Source organism: Danaus plexippus, assembly GCF_018135715.1.
Source record: "Danaus plexippus chromosome 9 unlocalized genomic scaffold, MEX_DaPlex mxdp_26, whole genome shotgun sequence".
Taxonomy (NCBI): domain Eukaryota; kingdom Metazoa; phylum Arthropoda; class Insecta; order Lepidoptera; family Nymphalidae; genus Danaus; species Danaus plexippus.
In genome coordinates, this window is record NW_026869848.1 from 832,594 (window position 1) to 847,307 (window position 14,714).

General features: G+C 36.9%; 2 protein-coding genes across 6 annotated transcripts; one reads left to right on the plus strand and one right to left on the minus strand.

Annotated features, from left to right (window-relative positions):
* Positions 1-28: 28 nt before the first annotated feature.
* LOC116767807 (thioredoxin reductase 1, mitochondrial) lies at positions 29-14,206 on the minus strand. Of its 5 annotated transcripts, none has more exons than XM_061527396.1 (9): positions 14,071-14,206; positions 11,563-11,628; positions 6,653-6,873; positions 3,109-3,469; positions 2,527-2,755; positions 1,757-1,844; positions 1,141-1,391; positions 847-1,038; positions 29-671 (listed from the first exon to the last, which is right to left on the minus strand). In XM_061527396.1, the coding sequence occupies exons 1-9, from the start codon at positions 14,162-14,164 to the stop codon at positions 542-544; spliced, it is 1,632 nt and encodes a 543-aa protein (XP_061383380.1). In that variant the 5' UTR covers positions 14,165-14,206; the 3' UTR covers positions 29-541. The 5 variants fall into 5 exon arrangements, with proteins under 5 accessions (XP_061383380.1, XP_061383381.1, XP_032514205.2 ...); XM_061527397.1 differs by having other exon boundaries at positions 13,950-14,172; XM_032658314.2 differs by lacking the exons at positions 11,563-11,628; positions 14,071-14,206 and adding exons at positions 7,225-7,284; positions 7,860-8,036.
* LOC116767809 (C-signal) lies at positions 7,690-9,730 on the plus strand. Its single transcript, XM_032658318.2, has 5 exons — positions 7,690-7,829; positions 8,307-8,358; positions 8,474-8,664; positions 9,196-9,345; positions 9,407-9,730. Exons 1-5 carry the CDS (start codon positions 7,713-7,715, stop codon positions 9,629-9,631), a joined length of 735 nt encoding a protein of 244 aa, XP_032514209.2. The 5' UTR covers positions 7,690-7,712; the 3' UTR covers positions 9,632-9,730.
* Positions 14,207-14,714: the final 508 nt, after the last annotated feature.

Consider the following 14,714-nt stretch of genomic DNA (forward strand, 5'->3'; position numbering starts at 1 on the left):
ATATTGTTAAGGTTAAATAAAACAGTAATTTCAAAAAATATATCACTTTATTGAGTCGAAAACGTGAGAAGGCAATTTATAGAAAGCGATGCGCACGCGCACCGGAATGTGAACGGCGACGGACTCAACACGTGTAACACTCTGGACGGGTCGAGAACACCCACACCATGACAGTAACAACGCTGCATTACACGTCTTATACTACGCGACAGAAGCGGGTGACGGAACACCTCCACACGTGACGCGTGCGGGACACAGACGACACCAGAGAAATACCGTTAAAATGTGAATGTATGCACAAAACATGCTCGATTATACCGTCGCTCGCCTCATAGTTTGTTACAAACTATGAGGCGAGCGACGGCCTGAACAGTGCTGCGATTCGCCGCACACCGAGTGTACAGAGCTGAGCGGGAGTCGGGACGCGCCGTCGTTGGAAAATGATGATTTAAATTAACTCGTTACGTGTACTGATCACAATAATTCCTTGTTCGTTCTAAGCACGACAGTGGGTTATATTATTTATCTACATCTGTATAGTCTAGCTGCAGCAGGAGGCGGGGTTGGGATCCTTGCCGGACCTCTTGGTGATGTTCAGTCTCGTGAACTCCTCGGCCACCGTGGGGTGGATGCCCACCGTGTTCATCAGCTGTTCCATGGTCAAACCGCACCTGAAGTGATACCGACATTTAGCAATAGCGAAACACATTACGTGAGAGCTGGGAGCATTGCCGGAGCGTGTATATACGAGCTACATTTTCTAAAGCTATGCAGTTTTGTATTACAATTGGTAATTTTAAACTTCAATCAAATTAAAGTAAACAGTATATATATGGTCAGGCTCACTTGATAGCGGCGGCGAAGCCTTGGATGACCTCCCCGGCCGCGGGGCCCACGAAGTGAAGCCCCAGCACCTGGTAGGGAGCCTCGCGCCGGACCACCGCCTTCAAGTAACAGTTCCGAATGTTCTTCTGAGGTATGAAGAACTCGGTCGGCTTGTAGTAGGCGTGGTACACCTCCAGGTTGTCAGCGCCGTATCTGTGGCGGAGAGAGATTCGTGTGTACGCTCATTACACAGTTACAATGACATTATATTTTGTACAGATTAAAAATATCATATGTATCGTCAACGTCCGCTACCTCTCGAGCGCCGTCTCCTCGCTGAGGCCCACGCAGCCGTACTCCAGCGGAGTGAAGACGGTGGTGGCGACGTTGTCGTAGTCCATGTGTTGCTTCCCGCCGCCGAGCATGCGGCGCGCGAGGAGCCGGCCCGCGTGGATCGCCACCGGGGTCAGCTCCGGCCGCGACGACAGCACGTCGCCGACCGCGAAGATGTGAGGGACGTTGGTGGACTCGTCGCTGGAGACCACCTTGCCGTGATCGTCCAACGTCTGCAATATACAGCCAACGTTAGCATTTATATATGAAGCAAGCACAATATGAACCATACAGCCGATGTCGGATTAGTGTATAGTTAAAAGAGCAATCTGTCATCCAACATCTGAGATGTGCAGCCAACGTTAGACTGCATTACTAAAATTGCAATAAAACTGTGTAAAATTTCCGTTTTTATTCTAAGTTGTTATTATCCTAATATATGTATATTAAATAGACATTGCAAGTCATTTCCAAGTCGTTCCGTAGTGGGATCTCTGACCAGAACGTGTTCGGTTTCAGCTCTTTATCTTTGTATTCGGTTCCATGTCTCGTAATGAGTCTACCCTATCCTGTATATGTCTATCATGTCAGCACTCACCGTGACCCCGGCGGCCTTCAGGTTGAGCTGTTCGGTGAGCGCGTATCTTCCTGTGGCCAGTAACACTGTGTCGAACACGTCTTCGCTCCTGTAACGAGACAACGACATATTAATATACAACGATGTAAGATTTCCGCGTGTCCACATTCAAAATTACAAAAAGTTTTTCAGTTAGCTACGTCATTTTATAATATTATTTTGTCATTTTCCCGCCGTTTCGATTAGTTGACCAGTATACAAAACCCGTGATCGCGGGCACTCGATCTCGTCTGATCGTCGAGACGTCAGGCAAACAGAGTTTCATGTTAATATATATAACGTATGTACAAAATAAAATCTCTTTATCAACTACAATTTTTTTTAACCCCCTACGGCGTGCTGGCCATTACATACAATACTATTTTTAAAACGTTCGATTCCTTTCCTCCATATAATATGAAAAAAATAAATATATAACATCAATCAATCCCTGCAGCGTCGTCTCCCCAGTGTCTCTATCATATCACGGAGGGCCGGCGGCAACTTCTTTCCGCACACCCGATCTGCGACGCTTCTAATATATTTCGACGACGTTACAAGTTACCTGACGGTTCTAAAATGATACTCCTCGGCTACACCCAGTGCATTTAACACGCGAATTAAAAAAACTACTCTTAGAAACATTGAGGGCGGTGACATGTAGCCCTAAGCAAATGTCAGCCGCCGGCTGCTGCGCGGTCGACGCAATAGTGACTATGTTGGCATCTATTAATGTATAAGATCCGCCTCACTGTTGCTGCGTGTCCGTGTTCATCCAGCGAGCCTTGAGCTGGCCGGACTCCAGCCGCTCCACGGAGAGCGGCACGCACTTGTGCTGGAACACCACGCCCTTCTCCTGCATCTCGCTGGTGACCAGACCCGCCATCTGCTGGTCGAAGCCTCGCAGCGGCACCGACCTCACCAGCACCGTCGCCGGGAAGCCCAGCGAGTTGAGGAAACCCGCGCATTCTAGACCGATATCTGCGGAGACATAGGAATCGTTTGTCATACAAAATATACCATAGTCTAATTTACGGTAGAACGATGTGTTGTTGCCATATCATATAATGTTTTAATTAAAATTCAAATCCAATCTTCGCGAGAGTACTATTTTCACTGGCAACACCAATGTCTTCTGATCAAAATTTCCTAACTCACATGAATAGCGTTGAAATAGCTCGGTAAATTAAAACCATCAATCGCCGTGTACGGAAACCTGAGCTGTACAAGCTGTTACTTGATATAGGTTTTGTGATATAGATTAAATTTCTTGGCTTTAAGATATTCGAACTTTAATTATAGCAACGTTATGTAGCCAGTAGCGCTTCACTTACACCCAGCGCCCACGACTAGCGTCTTGCCGGGGGGATGGCTCAAGCTGAAGATGTCATCGCTGGTGATGCAGTACTCCTTGGCTCCAGGGATATCAGGGTAGTGTGGTCGTCCGCCCACGGCTATCAGAATGTTCTTAGCCGTCAGTTCCTTCTTGTTCCCGTTCTTCAGCGTGGCGACCAGCGTGTGCGGATCCTTGAACTCTCCCAAACCATTGATATATTCGATTTTCTTCTCCCTTAAGTCTACTCTGGTGACCCAATTGACCGATTTGATATGATTCTGAACGGCTTCGGTCAACGCCGACCAGTTTATTTTGACCTGGTTTATAGAAGGCACTTCCCACCCGTAGGCGACGGCTTCCTACAAATATAATATAATCAATACAAACCGTTCAAATATAGAATATTATAGTACAAAAGCAATGCTGCGGTCAATTAATAAAATATTCATTCTATCGCAGGGAAGGCAATCAATATTAGTTACGGCTGTGACTCATTTATTTACGAGCCGTCCGGTTTCTACGTCGTCAAAAACTATACGGCCATATTGAATCTAAAACGATAAGCCGTTCGGATGACGGGGCGGCATTTTTATCGTCAGATATGTTTTCGATTGTCGCAGATAACGAAGATCTTCAGTTGACGTTTGTAATGTCGTCAAGGTCACGGGTGACTCCTTACACTATATATTAGAATTAATAAAAGAAACTTGAAAATTTAAATTTGGCGCCACTGTCACTGTCGCTGTCAATTTTGAACTAACATTCACATCACGACTTGTGTGATGTCACTTTTTTTTTTTTTTGTTAACTCTGTGTTCTTGTCAATACGTTTTCTCTTAATAAATATAATTTGATCGCTGAAAGTAACGTTTGTTTTTGTGGATAAATCCCATAACCTAAGACTATATATAAATATTTTATCCTTGTACCTCGTTAGTGTTATCGGCACCGTTGTTATCAAGATTGTGATTTCGAGATAACATTTAATCACATTCATGAATGCCTTTCAATATATAATAACATATAAAAATCATTTGTATGGAATCGATATAAAGTGAACCTAAGTTTAAATTATCGTTTTATAATATGTTCTGTTTTATCCTCAACTAGGCACCAGCCCCGGCTTCGCACAGGCTGTTTTGCAAAAAACATAAAATAACTTATTTAATTTTGATAGTTATTGATAATTCCAATGATACGTCCGATTTAAATGATTTAAAAAGTATTTTACAGATACTGATGTAGGCTTAAAAACGAAGTAATATATTTTGATAAGACCTAATACCGTATTTATGTAAATAGATTTCCAATACACGCTTTAGCAATGCCAATTTTCAAAAGTTCTAAAATGGATATAGTATGTTTTCCTTAAGAGATAGACATGTGCCATCGCGGACTTTTCTGTAGACCTATTTAAGATACACAATTACACCATATATTATTTGTTATATGTCAAAGACTTTAGGCAGCGTTTTCGTTAAAAGCTCTCACACAGATCAGTTTTTCCCGACATCTTAACAAATATCAATAACACACAAATCAATACAAAACCTTAACAAATTATATATTAAAACCTTTCTCGAGGGTCACGCTATCGAATGGTGAAAACCGCTTGACAATTGGTGCAGTAGTTTTTCTGTTTATTGCGTACAGACAGGCAGACAGACGCGGCGGGGTACTTTATTTTATAATATGGACAGATTAGGAATATTTTAATTTACTGACTTTCTTTATTATTAACTTTTAAAACAAATGTACGCTGAATGTCAAACTTTACAATATTTGTAAAATAAATATTTTTTAAAAAAGTATCCCAAATTTCATAAATATAATAAAATTACTATTTCAGATGTCTTCGAATGACAGATGGGCAACGGACAAGAAAACCCGTCTGAGCACAAAACAATGTCAATGAACTCCCCACAATAGACAATGCAATTGAAGGCGAGGTTTAAATCTTCACATTCAGAAATTAAACATACAAAGTTGTTAACGAAATAGAATTTATATACTTTTAAAAATCTTTATCTACCAAAATTTAAATAAAGTATAAAATTTTGAAACGAATTTTTAACGAAAAAAAAATTTTTTTTTGTAGTAGATGGCTGAATGGTTGTTTTTTTTTTTTATAAGTCACTCATTTAACTAGTTTTTTAATCTATTTATTAAACGTCATTATAGTATATAGAATTTTAAATGAGGATAAAGTAAACCGGATATTGTTAATATTACAATTGAATAAGATATACCGCAATGAGACATTTAAAAACATCGACTAATTTATTAACAAAAATATATATAAGGTAAATAAAAAGAAATCGATATATTTTACATCATTCTAATGTTTGGACTTACACTTGACAAATTCAAATAAGGAATGTCATAGGTTAGAAATCTATAATTTTCATTGATAAAAATATATCAATATTCCTTCCGGAGTCGCGGACGGAGCTAGTTATATTGTAATAGCCGCCATGACACATACAAGCCGCGTTCGTTCAATATAATTATACATATTATATAACACGGCACACTCATTTTACAAAAAGATTAATTATTGTGCAACAATATTCTTCCTGATTATATCCTATTAATACTTACAATATAATAATTAGTGCTAGATCAGGACGTATGCTATTGTCGCTATTTCACACGAAATATACTAAACTGATTTTGATGAAATTTAATTGTAGTATAGTTCCAATGGCATGATAAGACATAGGCTATAGTTTATTGTGAAATTGAGTGTAGGTGCAGTTGAATCCAGGCACTTTAATTGTACTGTATTGTGTATGAAGATACGAGCCACATGCCATACTATATATTGCTGAGATTTGATAAACATATCTCTGGTTTTAAGCACTATACAATACCGCCCCTAATCCCGAAGTCCGCGCAGACAGTCTCGGACAAAACTAGTTTAGTTATCATATATATATATATTATATTTAGGTTATCAAAAAACATAATACACTTTAGAAATCTGATATAAGTAAGATAGTTCATACTATCAGTGACCAAAATCTTCTTGATAATGATGACTATGAAATGTTGGGGGCCATTCCTTTAGTTAATACAAAGTCCATTATATATATAATTTTGAAGTTCACAATTCTTTACCATCGGCATATAATGTACATACGATTAAACGAGACTTCACGATTGTATTTTTATATTAAAGTTACAATTTATATTATAACATAAACCTGATAACAATATACATACATGTGTTTTCTTTAGTGTATTTATTTGTATATATCAAATAGGAATTGATAGGAAGGTAGGATCACATTTATTTTCAATAATATGAATATATTGTACCAACTTTAGGATTCCAAGGGATTTCGGGGATCGGGAACAATGGAAGGGTCCAAGGATTCAAGCATTCACTTACCATTCCCTATAAAAATATTAAATGATTTAAAATAGGCAGCATTGCTTTTGTATATGATAAAAGCTTCGGTGAGCATCAGAGATGTATGAATTAAAGAAATAGAGAAAAAAATATTAAGGAAACCTAATTTATATTTCTGTTTACTCACATGTATGCTTTCACCGAGTATCGCAGCCTGGTGCATCAACTTCTTTGGTATGCAACCAACATTGACACATGTCCCACCGAGGCCCCACTTTGTTCCTTGAGGTGATGGGGTCACATAATCTAATACTGCCACTTTGGCACCCAGGTTCACAGCTTCCTTTGCACAAGCAAGACCCCCTGAACCACCACCGATTACCGCTAGATCATAGTCATATGTTCCATCTAGAACATGGATTACAAACACATGAGTGTTAAAAATATTACAGATGTTAATTACGACAGAATGGATTTTGTTTAGAGTGATTTTTCACAAGAGACATTTATAAAGAACGATTCCTTAAAAACGGACATTTAATTTGCAGAAATGTTATGCATATTATAAAAAACATGAAACTGAATGCATAAGCATATGTGCATAAAGACAGAGGTGGCTTCGGTACAGTACAAACGGCTGCAAATTGTTAATAGTGTGAGGAAGTTCCGTACAATCCATATAACCATAAAATGATTTCTTTCAGTGGCATTTATTAACAGCAGTTAGCCCTCAGTGACCAGAATAAATGATAGGAATACCTTTACAATTCACTATAGGTGCTACTGACTTGTGTTTACGGCCACAACACATCCAATCACCTGGTGTCATGGGCAATGAAAACAATAGTTGTAATTTAATTTCCCTACATAAAGTTATAAAGTTGGAGAACTAGAACAACCCCACAGATAATAAGTATCAAACGTTTTTTTAACAAAGCAAAAAAATGAAAGTTCGACTAATGATAAGTTAGGTTAATCGACAACTTCAAGGCCATCTTTCGATTAGAACACAACACTTACTAGAAAAGCTACGTCGAGCGATCATTATCATCCCATCATAACGGAAGAATCCCTTTGAATAATTACTTATTCTTTTAAAATTATTGTATATTGTCATTTTGACGTCTCCGCAATCGTAGTGACAGACAAAATTACAAAACTACGTGCAGGAAGAAATATCAATCAGTGTTATTTTGCTCTGATTTTACAAGAAGAAGTATAAAACCGAGGTTTGAGTTTCCACCACAATGAAATCGGTACTAATAACAGGAGCGAACCGCGGACTAGGACTCGGGATGGTGAAATTTCTCACTAAAAACACTAAAGTCGAAAATATCTTCGCAACATGTCGCAACGTTTCCGAGGTATGAAACAAACTAAATTTCTTAACTTACCTATAGGTGCCATCTTTAACAGATCTCACTTATATTCTCGAACTAACTATTTAAACACTTTTAACACAGCCTTCTTTAGTTAGGAAGCGTTAAATAATGCCCGTTCTGCCGTCGCGTATTTTATAAAGTCGTGTTTCATTAAACGCGATTTGAGCTGCCAGAAAGAGACAGCAAATGCCCGTCATCATGACATTTCATTCTAGAGGTGACGTCATGATCAGCCCATGGAACTGCGGATCTAGTAATTGTTTAGTATGATGACGCTTCCGATCGAGATGTTTCTTTTAAGTTGTTATACAAAATTATTGCAACAATTATTATTTTTTCTTTGAAATCAACAATGAACATAAGTTAAAAAGCATATCCAATAATGAGAAATCACAAAACTTACCCATTATTACGTAATACAGATAAATCTAAAAGTAATTGCTAAATATTTATTTCCAGGAACTTAAAAATATATCGGAAACAAATAAAAATGTTCATATTCTTCATTTAGGTAATATTATAGTATTTTCTTTTTTATATTTTAGTGTTAAAGTAAAGAAAATAATATAAAAAAAAAATTATTCTTTAGTGATACAAATCATAATATTAATTATATTAATCAACAGAGGCGGCAGATGTGGCAAGTTTCGATAATTTATTTCCCCAAATTTCTAAAGTCACAGGAGACCAAGGTTTAAATTTACTCATAAACAACGCCGGCACGTCTACAAAATTCACAAAACTGAATTTAGTAAAACCAGAGCAGTTGTTGAGTAATCTGACAATTAATACTATTGCTCCGATTATACTTACCAAGGTAAATACATATTTTAATTTTATAAAAATGGCGCGAATATCACACTGTTGATACTCCATTTTGAATTTGGAAGTGGTTTAACCCGACATTTTAATTTAAATAGTTCATTGTTTATCTTCCAATTAAATTATCGCAATAAATATTGTATGTAATGTAGTATTAAGAAAGGGTTTTTTTATATTTAATTTAATGAAAATCGATTGAAAGATCAAGGCGGACTGAAAAGCACCAGCTGGTACTGAACTCGTATATGCCTCTGGCAATAAAATCTCTTAACAAAAAAAGACAGTAGTTTACATTCATAAAATTTTACAATTTGTGTTGTTACATATATTATGCCGTGTAATGATGATACGTTAGGTGAGTGTTACAAATAATACATCAAATTTCCGTTATCTTTCCATCTCCATACTTTTATCCTAGTAAATTTGGATCGCAAACGTTTGAACTGCAGCCATTATGAAAGACATATCAAGCGTGGCTTGTATAAATGCCATTCGTCTCATTTTCTCCATCATTCCTGCTCTCCAGAGTCTTCTTCCTCTTTTAAAACAAGCAGCTCAAAATAACAGCGACAAACCAGTCGGGGTGGGCCGCGCTGTGGTCATCAATATGAGCTCTGTGCTAGGTTCCATTGCACAGAACGACGTCGGCGGATTTTATGCTTACCGATGCTCGAAGGTAGTAACTGAATAAAAATACGTCATCGATACCACAGACTCTGACTTGCGAATGCTTGTAGGCCGCATTGAACGCAGCTACGAAATCAATGAGCATTGACCTCAAGAAGGATCACATACTCGTCGCTTCGATGCACCCGGGCTGGGTGAGAACGGACATGGGCGGGAAAAAGGCACCGCTAGATGTCGACACTAGTGTCGCTGGCATGTTCAGTACTATCCAAAAACTCACAGAGGCGGACAGCGGGAAATTTCTACAGTACGACGGCTCAGAGTTGCCATGGTAACACAAATAAAGCAAACAAATTCACAAAATAAACAGATTAAAAACTATAAAACTGTAGTGCTATTTTTGGGTTAAATATATATTTTTTATTTCATAATAACTTTTATTTTTGTCTTAGTCCAGAGACGAAACCTCTCAGCACTCCATGGATTCACCGTGCGGCTGCCGGGTCCATCGCGTTGCAGGGAGAGGAGCTTCAACAGTGCCTGGGACTTGCGACCCAGGTGTAGGTTTAAGGGCCCACTAACGCGCGTTAAACGCTCACCTCCACTGTCCAAGCTCCTCTCTCTATCTAACCAAATTTGAAAAGAACCTACTACGGCTGCCTTCGACGCATGTTCGAAGAATGAATTGATATTAGTTCCGGACAGGCCCAAGTCTTTCAGTAGGTTGTAGAGAGATTTAGCCGTTATACCTCTCGCTCCCACTTCTACCGCGTACAAATGCACGACGAACCTATTTCTAGTGAGTTCGTTAGTGAGCTCGTAATATTTGTTGACCTTGATGGTATGGTCTTTGGGGATGTTGGGTTCCCAAGGAACCGTAACCTCTATCATCACAACGCGCTTTAAAATTCGCGAATACATAAATATGTCTGATCTGGAGGCCGACGCACAAATATCCTCTGGGGTTTTGTATTGTTTCTCATACGTATCCATCATTATAGTCCAACCCGAGGCCGCTTTAAGGATAGAGTAAGACTGGACGTTTTATTTTGTAGCCCTTGTGCCTTCTCCCACAAAAGGTATCGATAGCTCGTTTGTGGTTATCCAGGAGTGTCCTACATCCCAACAGCTTACTTAGCAGTTCCAGCTGCTTCCAGTTTCTTTTCAGTTCCGACAGCCTACCCACAGAAATAGCAAGTTTTTTCGGTACCTTTACCCCATCATACTAAATTACTCTGATCTGGGAGAGTAATTTGGGACGTATTGAGATAAAATTTTAGCAATGTAGGCGACCAATCATGGATTAAGGTGCGCCATTTTAATGCTAATGGAATGCAAAAATCTCCTATGTGTAACCACTCGCTCTGCATTTCTAAGCTCATTGCTAGGATCTCATATTAAGAATTCTCATCTTGCCAATAAAAGACTTTAACATATCCGTGTCTTTAGCCTTCCCACTTGATCCTAACCTTACTCTATTACTTTGTACTCTTGAATTTTTGAGTTGAAGTTGAGTGATTGAAGTCTTGAATCTAGCTCTAGGGCATCCTTGTCGTTTGAGAGTGATGTATCGACGTCATCACGAGATTTCCCCAGGATATGTCTCTAAAAGGAAATTCTTAGGTGTTTGTAAAGTGCCGATGGTCATTAAGATTCATGCCAAAATTATTGCGATCCCCGAATTACGCCGACGAATCAGCAAACAGCGCGAGCCCGATTATCCAACTACAACAACGTACAAAAATTTACCAACCGAACTTATCGGTTGGCTATCGACCTTGTTGAGATCGTTCAAAAATCTGTCTACTATTCCTTCTAAGGTCCTATACCTATACGACCTATATTATCTATCTTACGACCGAGAAATTTAAAAGGAGCATTTTCCGTAACCGTAGAAACGCATTGACCGCCTAACGATAATCCCGGATCGTATGAGGTGTATCTTGTACTCCGCCTACCGAGACACAGACAGTGACATTTATTTGGTTTTGTCCTCAATCCATCCGTCCACTCACAGAATATATCCACTTCATCTAATAGTACTTGACAGTGTTTGGGGATACGTGTCAGTATTGCGAGATCGTCAGCGAAGGCTAAAACGGATTCCGTGTATTTATTATTAAACTTGAACCGATAGCCCCACTTTTTTTGTTGCTGATTAGTTTATCTACTGAGATACTAATTACAATATTATATACTATTGGAGACAAACAACATCCTTGAAATTAAACTTAGCGAGTACAGATAACGTAAAATTATAACTCACCTAAAACTTCCGGAATACACATGTCCGCCGATATAAGGGGATTGATTCTTGGTTTGCTGGATGTACCTGTCAAAAATGTCCTGGCTTGTTATTAAATCTACGTCTTTGCTTTTCAATTTATTACATTTTGTTATACTGAAAAATTAATAATAATAATATTTATCAATTTCTGAAACACCTGAGTACTATTTGCGATGCAACGTACTGAGTTTATGTAGAAGAGGTTATGTATAGTCTATGTCCACCGATATATTTATTTTTGAGCCGGACAAACAAAATTTAATAAATCGTTCCGGGTTTTTGTATAAGTATTTTATTGCTGAAAATTAAAAAAAAATGTCGGCTTTGCGTTAAGATGCATCCATCAATCGAGATAGATGTTAATTTGATTTGTGATTTTTTTTAAGTCATTGTTCTAATATTAAAAAAAATATAATTTTTGAAATAAAAAAGTCCATATCATAATATATAGCATAGTCTTTTTTATCTTTTTAATAACATATAAAATTGAGAGAGCGAACAGATTTCACATGGTGAAAGTTTGTTCGCCTAAAACTATATAAAATTTGTGTCGGCTATATAATCTGTACTGTCAAAAAAACTGCAACGAGAACAATTTCAAAAAGTATTCATTGTACTCGTCCTGGGAATGTTTCTTTGTTATTATTTAATTCATACATTTTACAACTGTCGAAGTAAACAAGTCGTAGATACTGTCTGAACACAAAACGTGAGAATAGTCGTTTTTTCGTTCTTTTTCTTAATGTTTTTGTCATTTTGATTTGAAGTAATGTAGATTTTTTAATGAAACAGAGATATCCTATTTTGTAATACACTGTTTGGGGGTAAAAGTTTCCTCCTTTAAGGACTATCTAAATTATAAATGAATAATTAAAACCATTTCGTTTAAAAGAAAGTTATTCGTAGTGAAAGAACGATGTGGCTATGAGTTAGATTCACATTTTTTTTTTCTGTAAGACCTTCCGGAATATGCTATTGAGTAATTTAAATAGAATAATAAATGGCCTTATCGTAGATACGATTTAAATTACATTATAATCATTTTCTAACTTCGTCCTAACGGTTAATGATTACTTTATCGTTATTCCTAAGTAGTATACACATTAAATTAATGAACCGAAGTAATTACTCTAAATGAATTGAGCAATCGGTTGTTGTGAAAACAGAAGTTTTATATATATCTATAAATAATTCTGGAGAATTTGTAGGTTTTAAAAATATTTGGACGTAAAATTACATATTTTCGAAGGACAAACGGTTACATATTTTCAAAGAATTGCATCACCGGAAATTACAGTTCTAAAATGAGAAGTCATCTAGAGTAGTAACTTAATCTAAGCCTCTAGATGCTTACTAGCCTAGCCAGGGTCTGAAAACAAAAACTTGAAAAACCGTAGTTCGTACATACAGATTTTACATGTGACAGCGTAAAAAAATGCAAGAAGCGCTGTTTGGTGCGGTAAGTGATTGTTGTGGCACAGATAATACAACAAACGTCCCAATTTAAAATATCTCCCTCACTGTAACTTATTCTTAAATACCCAGTCTATTGTGGCAGCACCTGGAAGCTGCATCTGTACATCATACACGACAATAGTTTCACCGGAAGTCAACGGAAAGTCTACTCGGTTGTAACCTGTCTCACAAATAAAATGTACGCCACCTCAAATATATCGATAATCGTTAATATAGTACGTAAAAGTTATGAGATTAAATTAAAACATATATAGTACAAGAGGCTGGTATTTGATTGAGTGGACCTATAACATACTTTTTATTAAAGTAACATTTAGATACAGCCAGGATCGCTCTTAGACGTCTCACGATATTTCCAAGTTTAATCAGAATCCGTTCGATGAATTAACGAAAAGTGGACAAATATAACATTTTATTTATATAATATTGATGTTGTTAATGTAACAGCCCCCGGTTGTAGAAGCCTCTGTTTATAATAACACGCGCCAGTTAGCACGCGTGACAAAACAGTGTTGTTTCAATTAATAAGCCGTTTCTATGTTTTATAATCCGTTACAATTACAATTAACTTCGGATGTAGCGCGCGTAATACGGTTAGTCGATCACAGATCAAAAATCACTAAACATGCATTCAAATAATGTTTTTAGAGAAAAATGTGATGCAATACAGTAATACAATTTATAAAAAAAAACATATTTATTAGCTCCCGTACCTAGTTCACAGATAAGTGGCAAATTCATGTAGTCAATATATTTATAAACAAGTGATTCGCTAAGTTATGCATAAAATTATAACGATCTTTAGGTATTTTTATAATTTTAATTCCCTCAAAATTATTTAACACACACACTACTTAATACCTCCCGTTTGCAAATTACAAAATACTCACAAAACCTGTTGCAGTGGTCTTTATTTATACAAAGTTCTGTCAGGTCCATTTTAATTTATATTCCAAATACTCCACTAATTAAATTCACACAACAATTAAACGAAAAAGTAAATAAAAGTACCTTCTCCTAGAACTGACAACGTCAAAACCAAAATATGACATGAGAAGCTTTTTTTATTGAATAAGTAAATAGGCGAACAATGTTTTATTGTCATATTTTTTTTTTTATTGTATCAGCTAACGTTTCGTTGCCGTCGTAGCGGCGTTTATACTGGTTCTCTCGTTAATGAAGCTTCATAAAGAATATAGTAGTAGGAATTCGATCTGTGTGTAGATAAATTAATTATTATAAAAAATGAGTCATTGCCGAAAATAATTATGAAGGTTACATAGTAAATAACTGTTAAAAGATATTTTTGTGTTACTCTCGATACGTAGGCGAAAAATATAGTTTTTTTCTTATTACTATATATTCTATCATAATACTTAGTATATTAGGTTGAAGTCTGACGATGGGTGTAAAGCTTAAGACCAATATTGGTTTTTGTTTTTGCATTTTATAAAGCGTTGCATTAATTTAAATTTATTGAAAATACGATATTAATTTGTTCTAAAGTATAAATATTCTTGAACAATGATAGATTAACCTAACCCTAATAAGGATTTAACCTTACCCATCGTGTCATTGGATTATTTGTCTCGAATTTAAATTAAGGCACCGTTTACTTTTTTTAAACTAATCGTAAGATGCTTTACTACACAACT

Coding starts and splice junctions, on each gene's coding strand:
- LOC116767807 (XM_061527396.1), bottom strand. CDS start 14,164: ATGACAATAAAACATTGTTCGCCTATTTACTTATTCAATAAAAAAAGC. Junction 11,629..14,070: donor GTTGTCAGTTCTAGGAGAAG/GTACTTTTATTT, acceptor CATTTTTGACAG/GTACATCCAGCAAACCAAGA. Junction 3,470..6,652: donor TACTCGGTGAAAGCATACAT/GTGAGTAAACAG, acceptor TTATATTTGTAG/GAAGCCGTCGCCTACGGGTG.
- LOC116767809 (XM_032658318.2), top strand. CDS start 7,713: ATGAAATCGGTACTAATAACAGGAGCGAACCGCGGACTAGGACTCGGG. Junction 7,830..8,306: donor CATGTCGCAACGTTTCCGAG/GTATGAAACAAA, acceptor ATTTATTTCCAG/GAACTTAAAAATATATCGGA. Junction 9,346..9,406: donor ATGCTTACCGATGCTCGAAG/GTAGTAACTGAA, acceptor GAATGCTTGTAG/GCCGCATTGAACGCAGCTAC.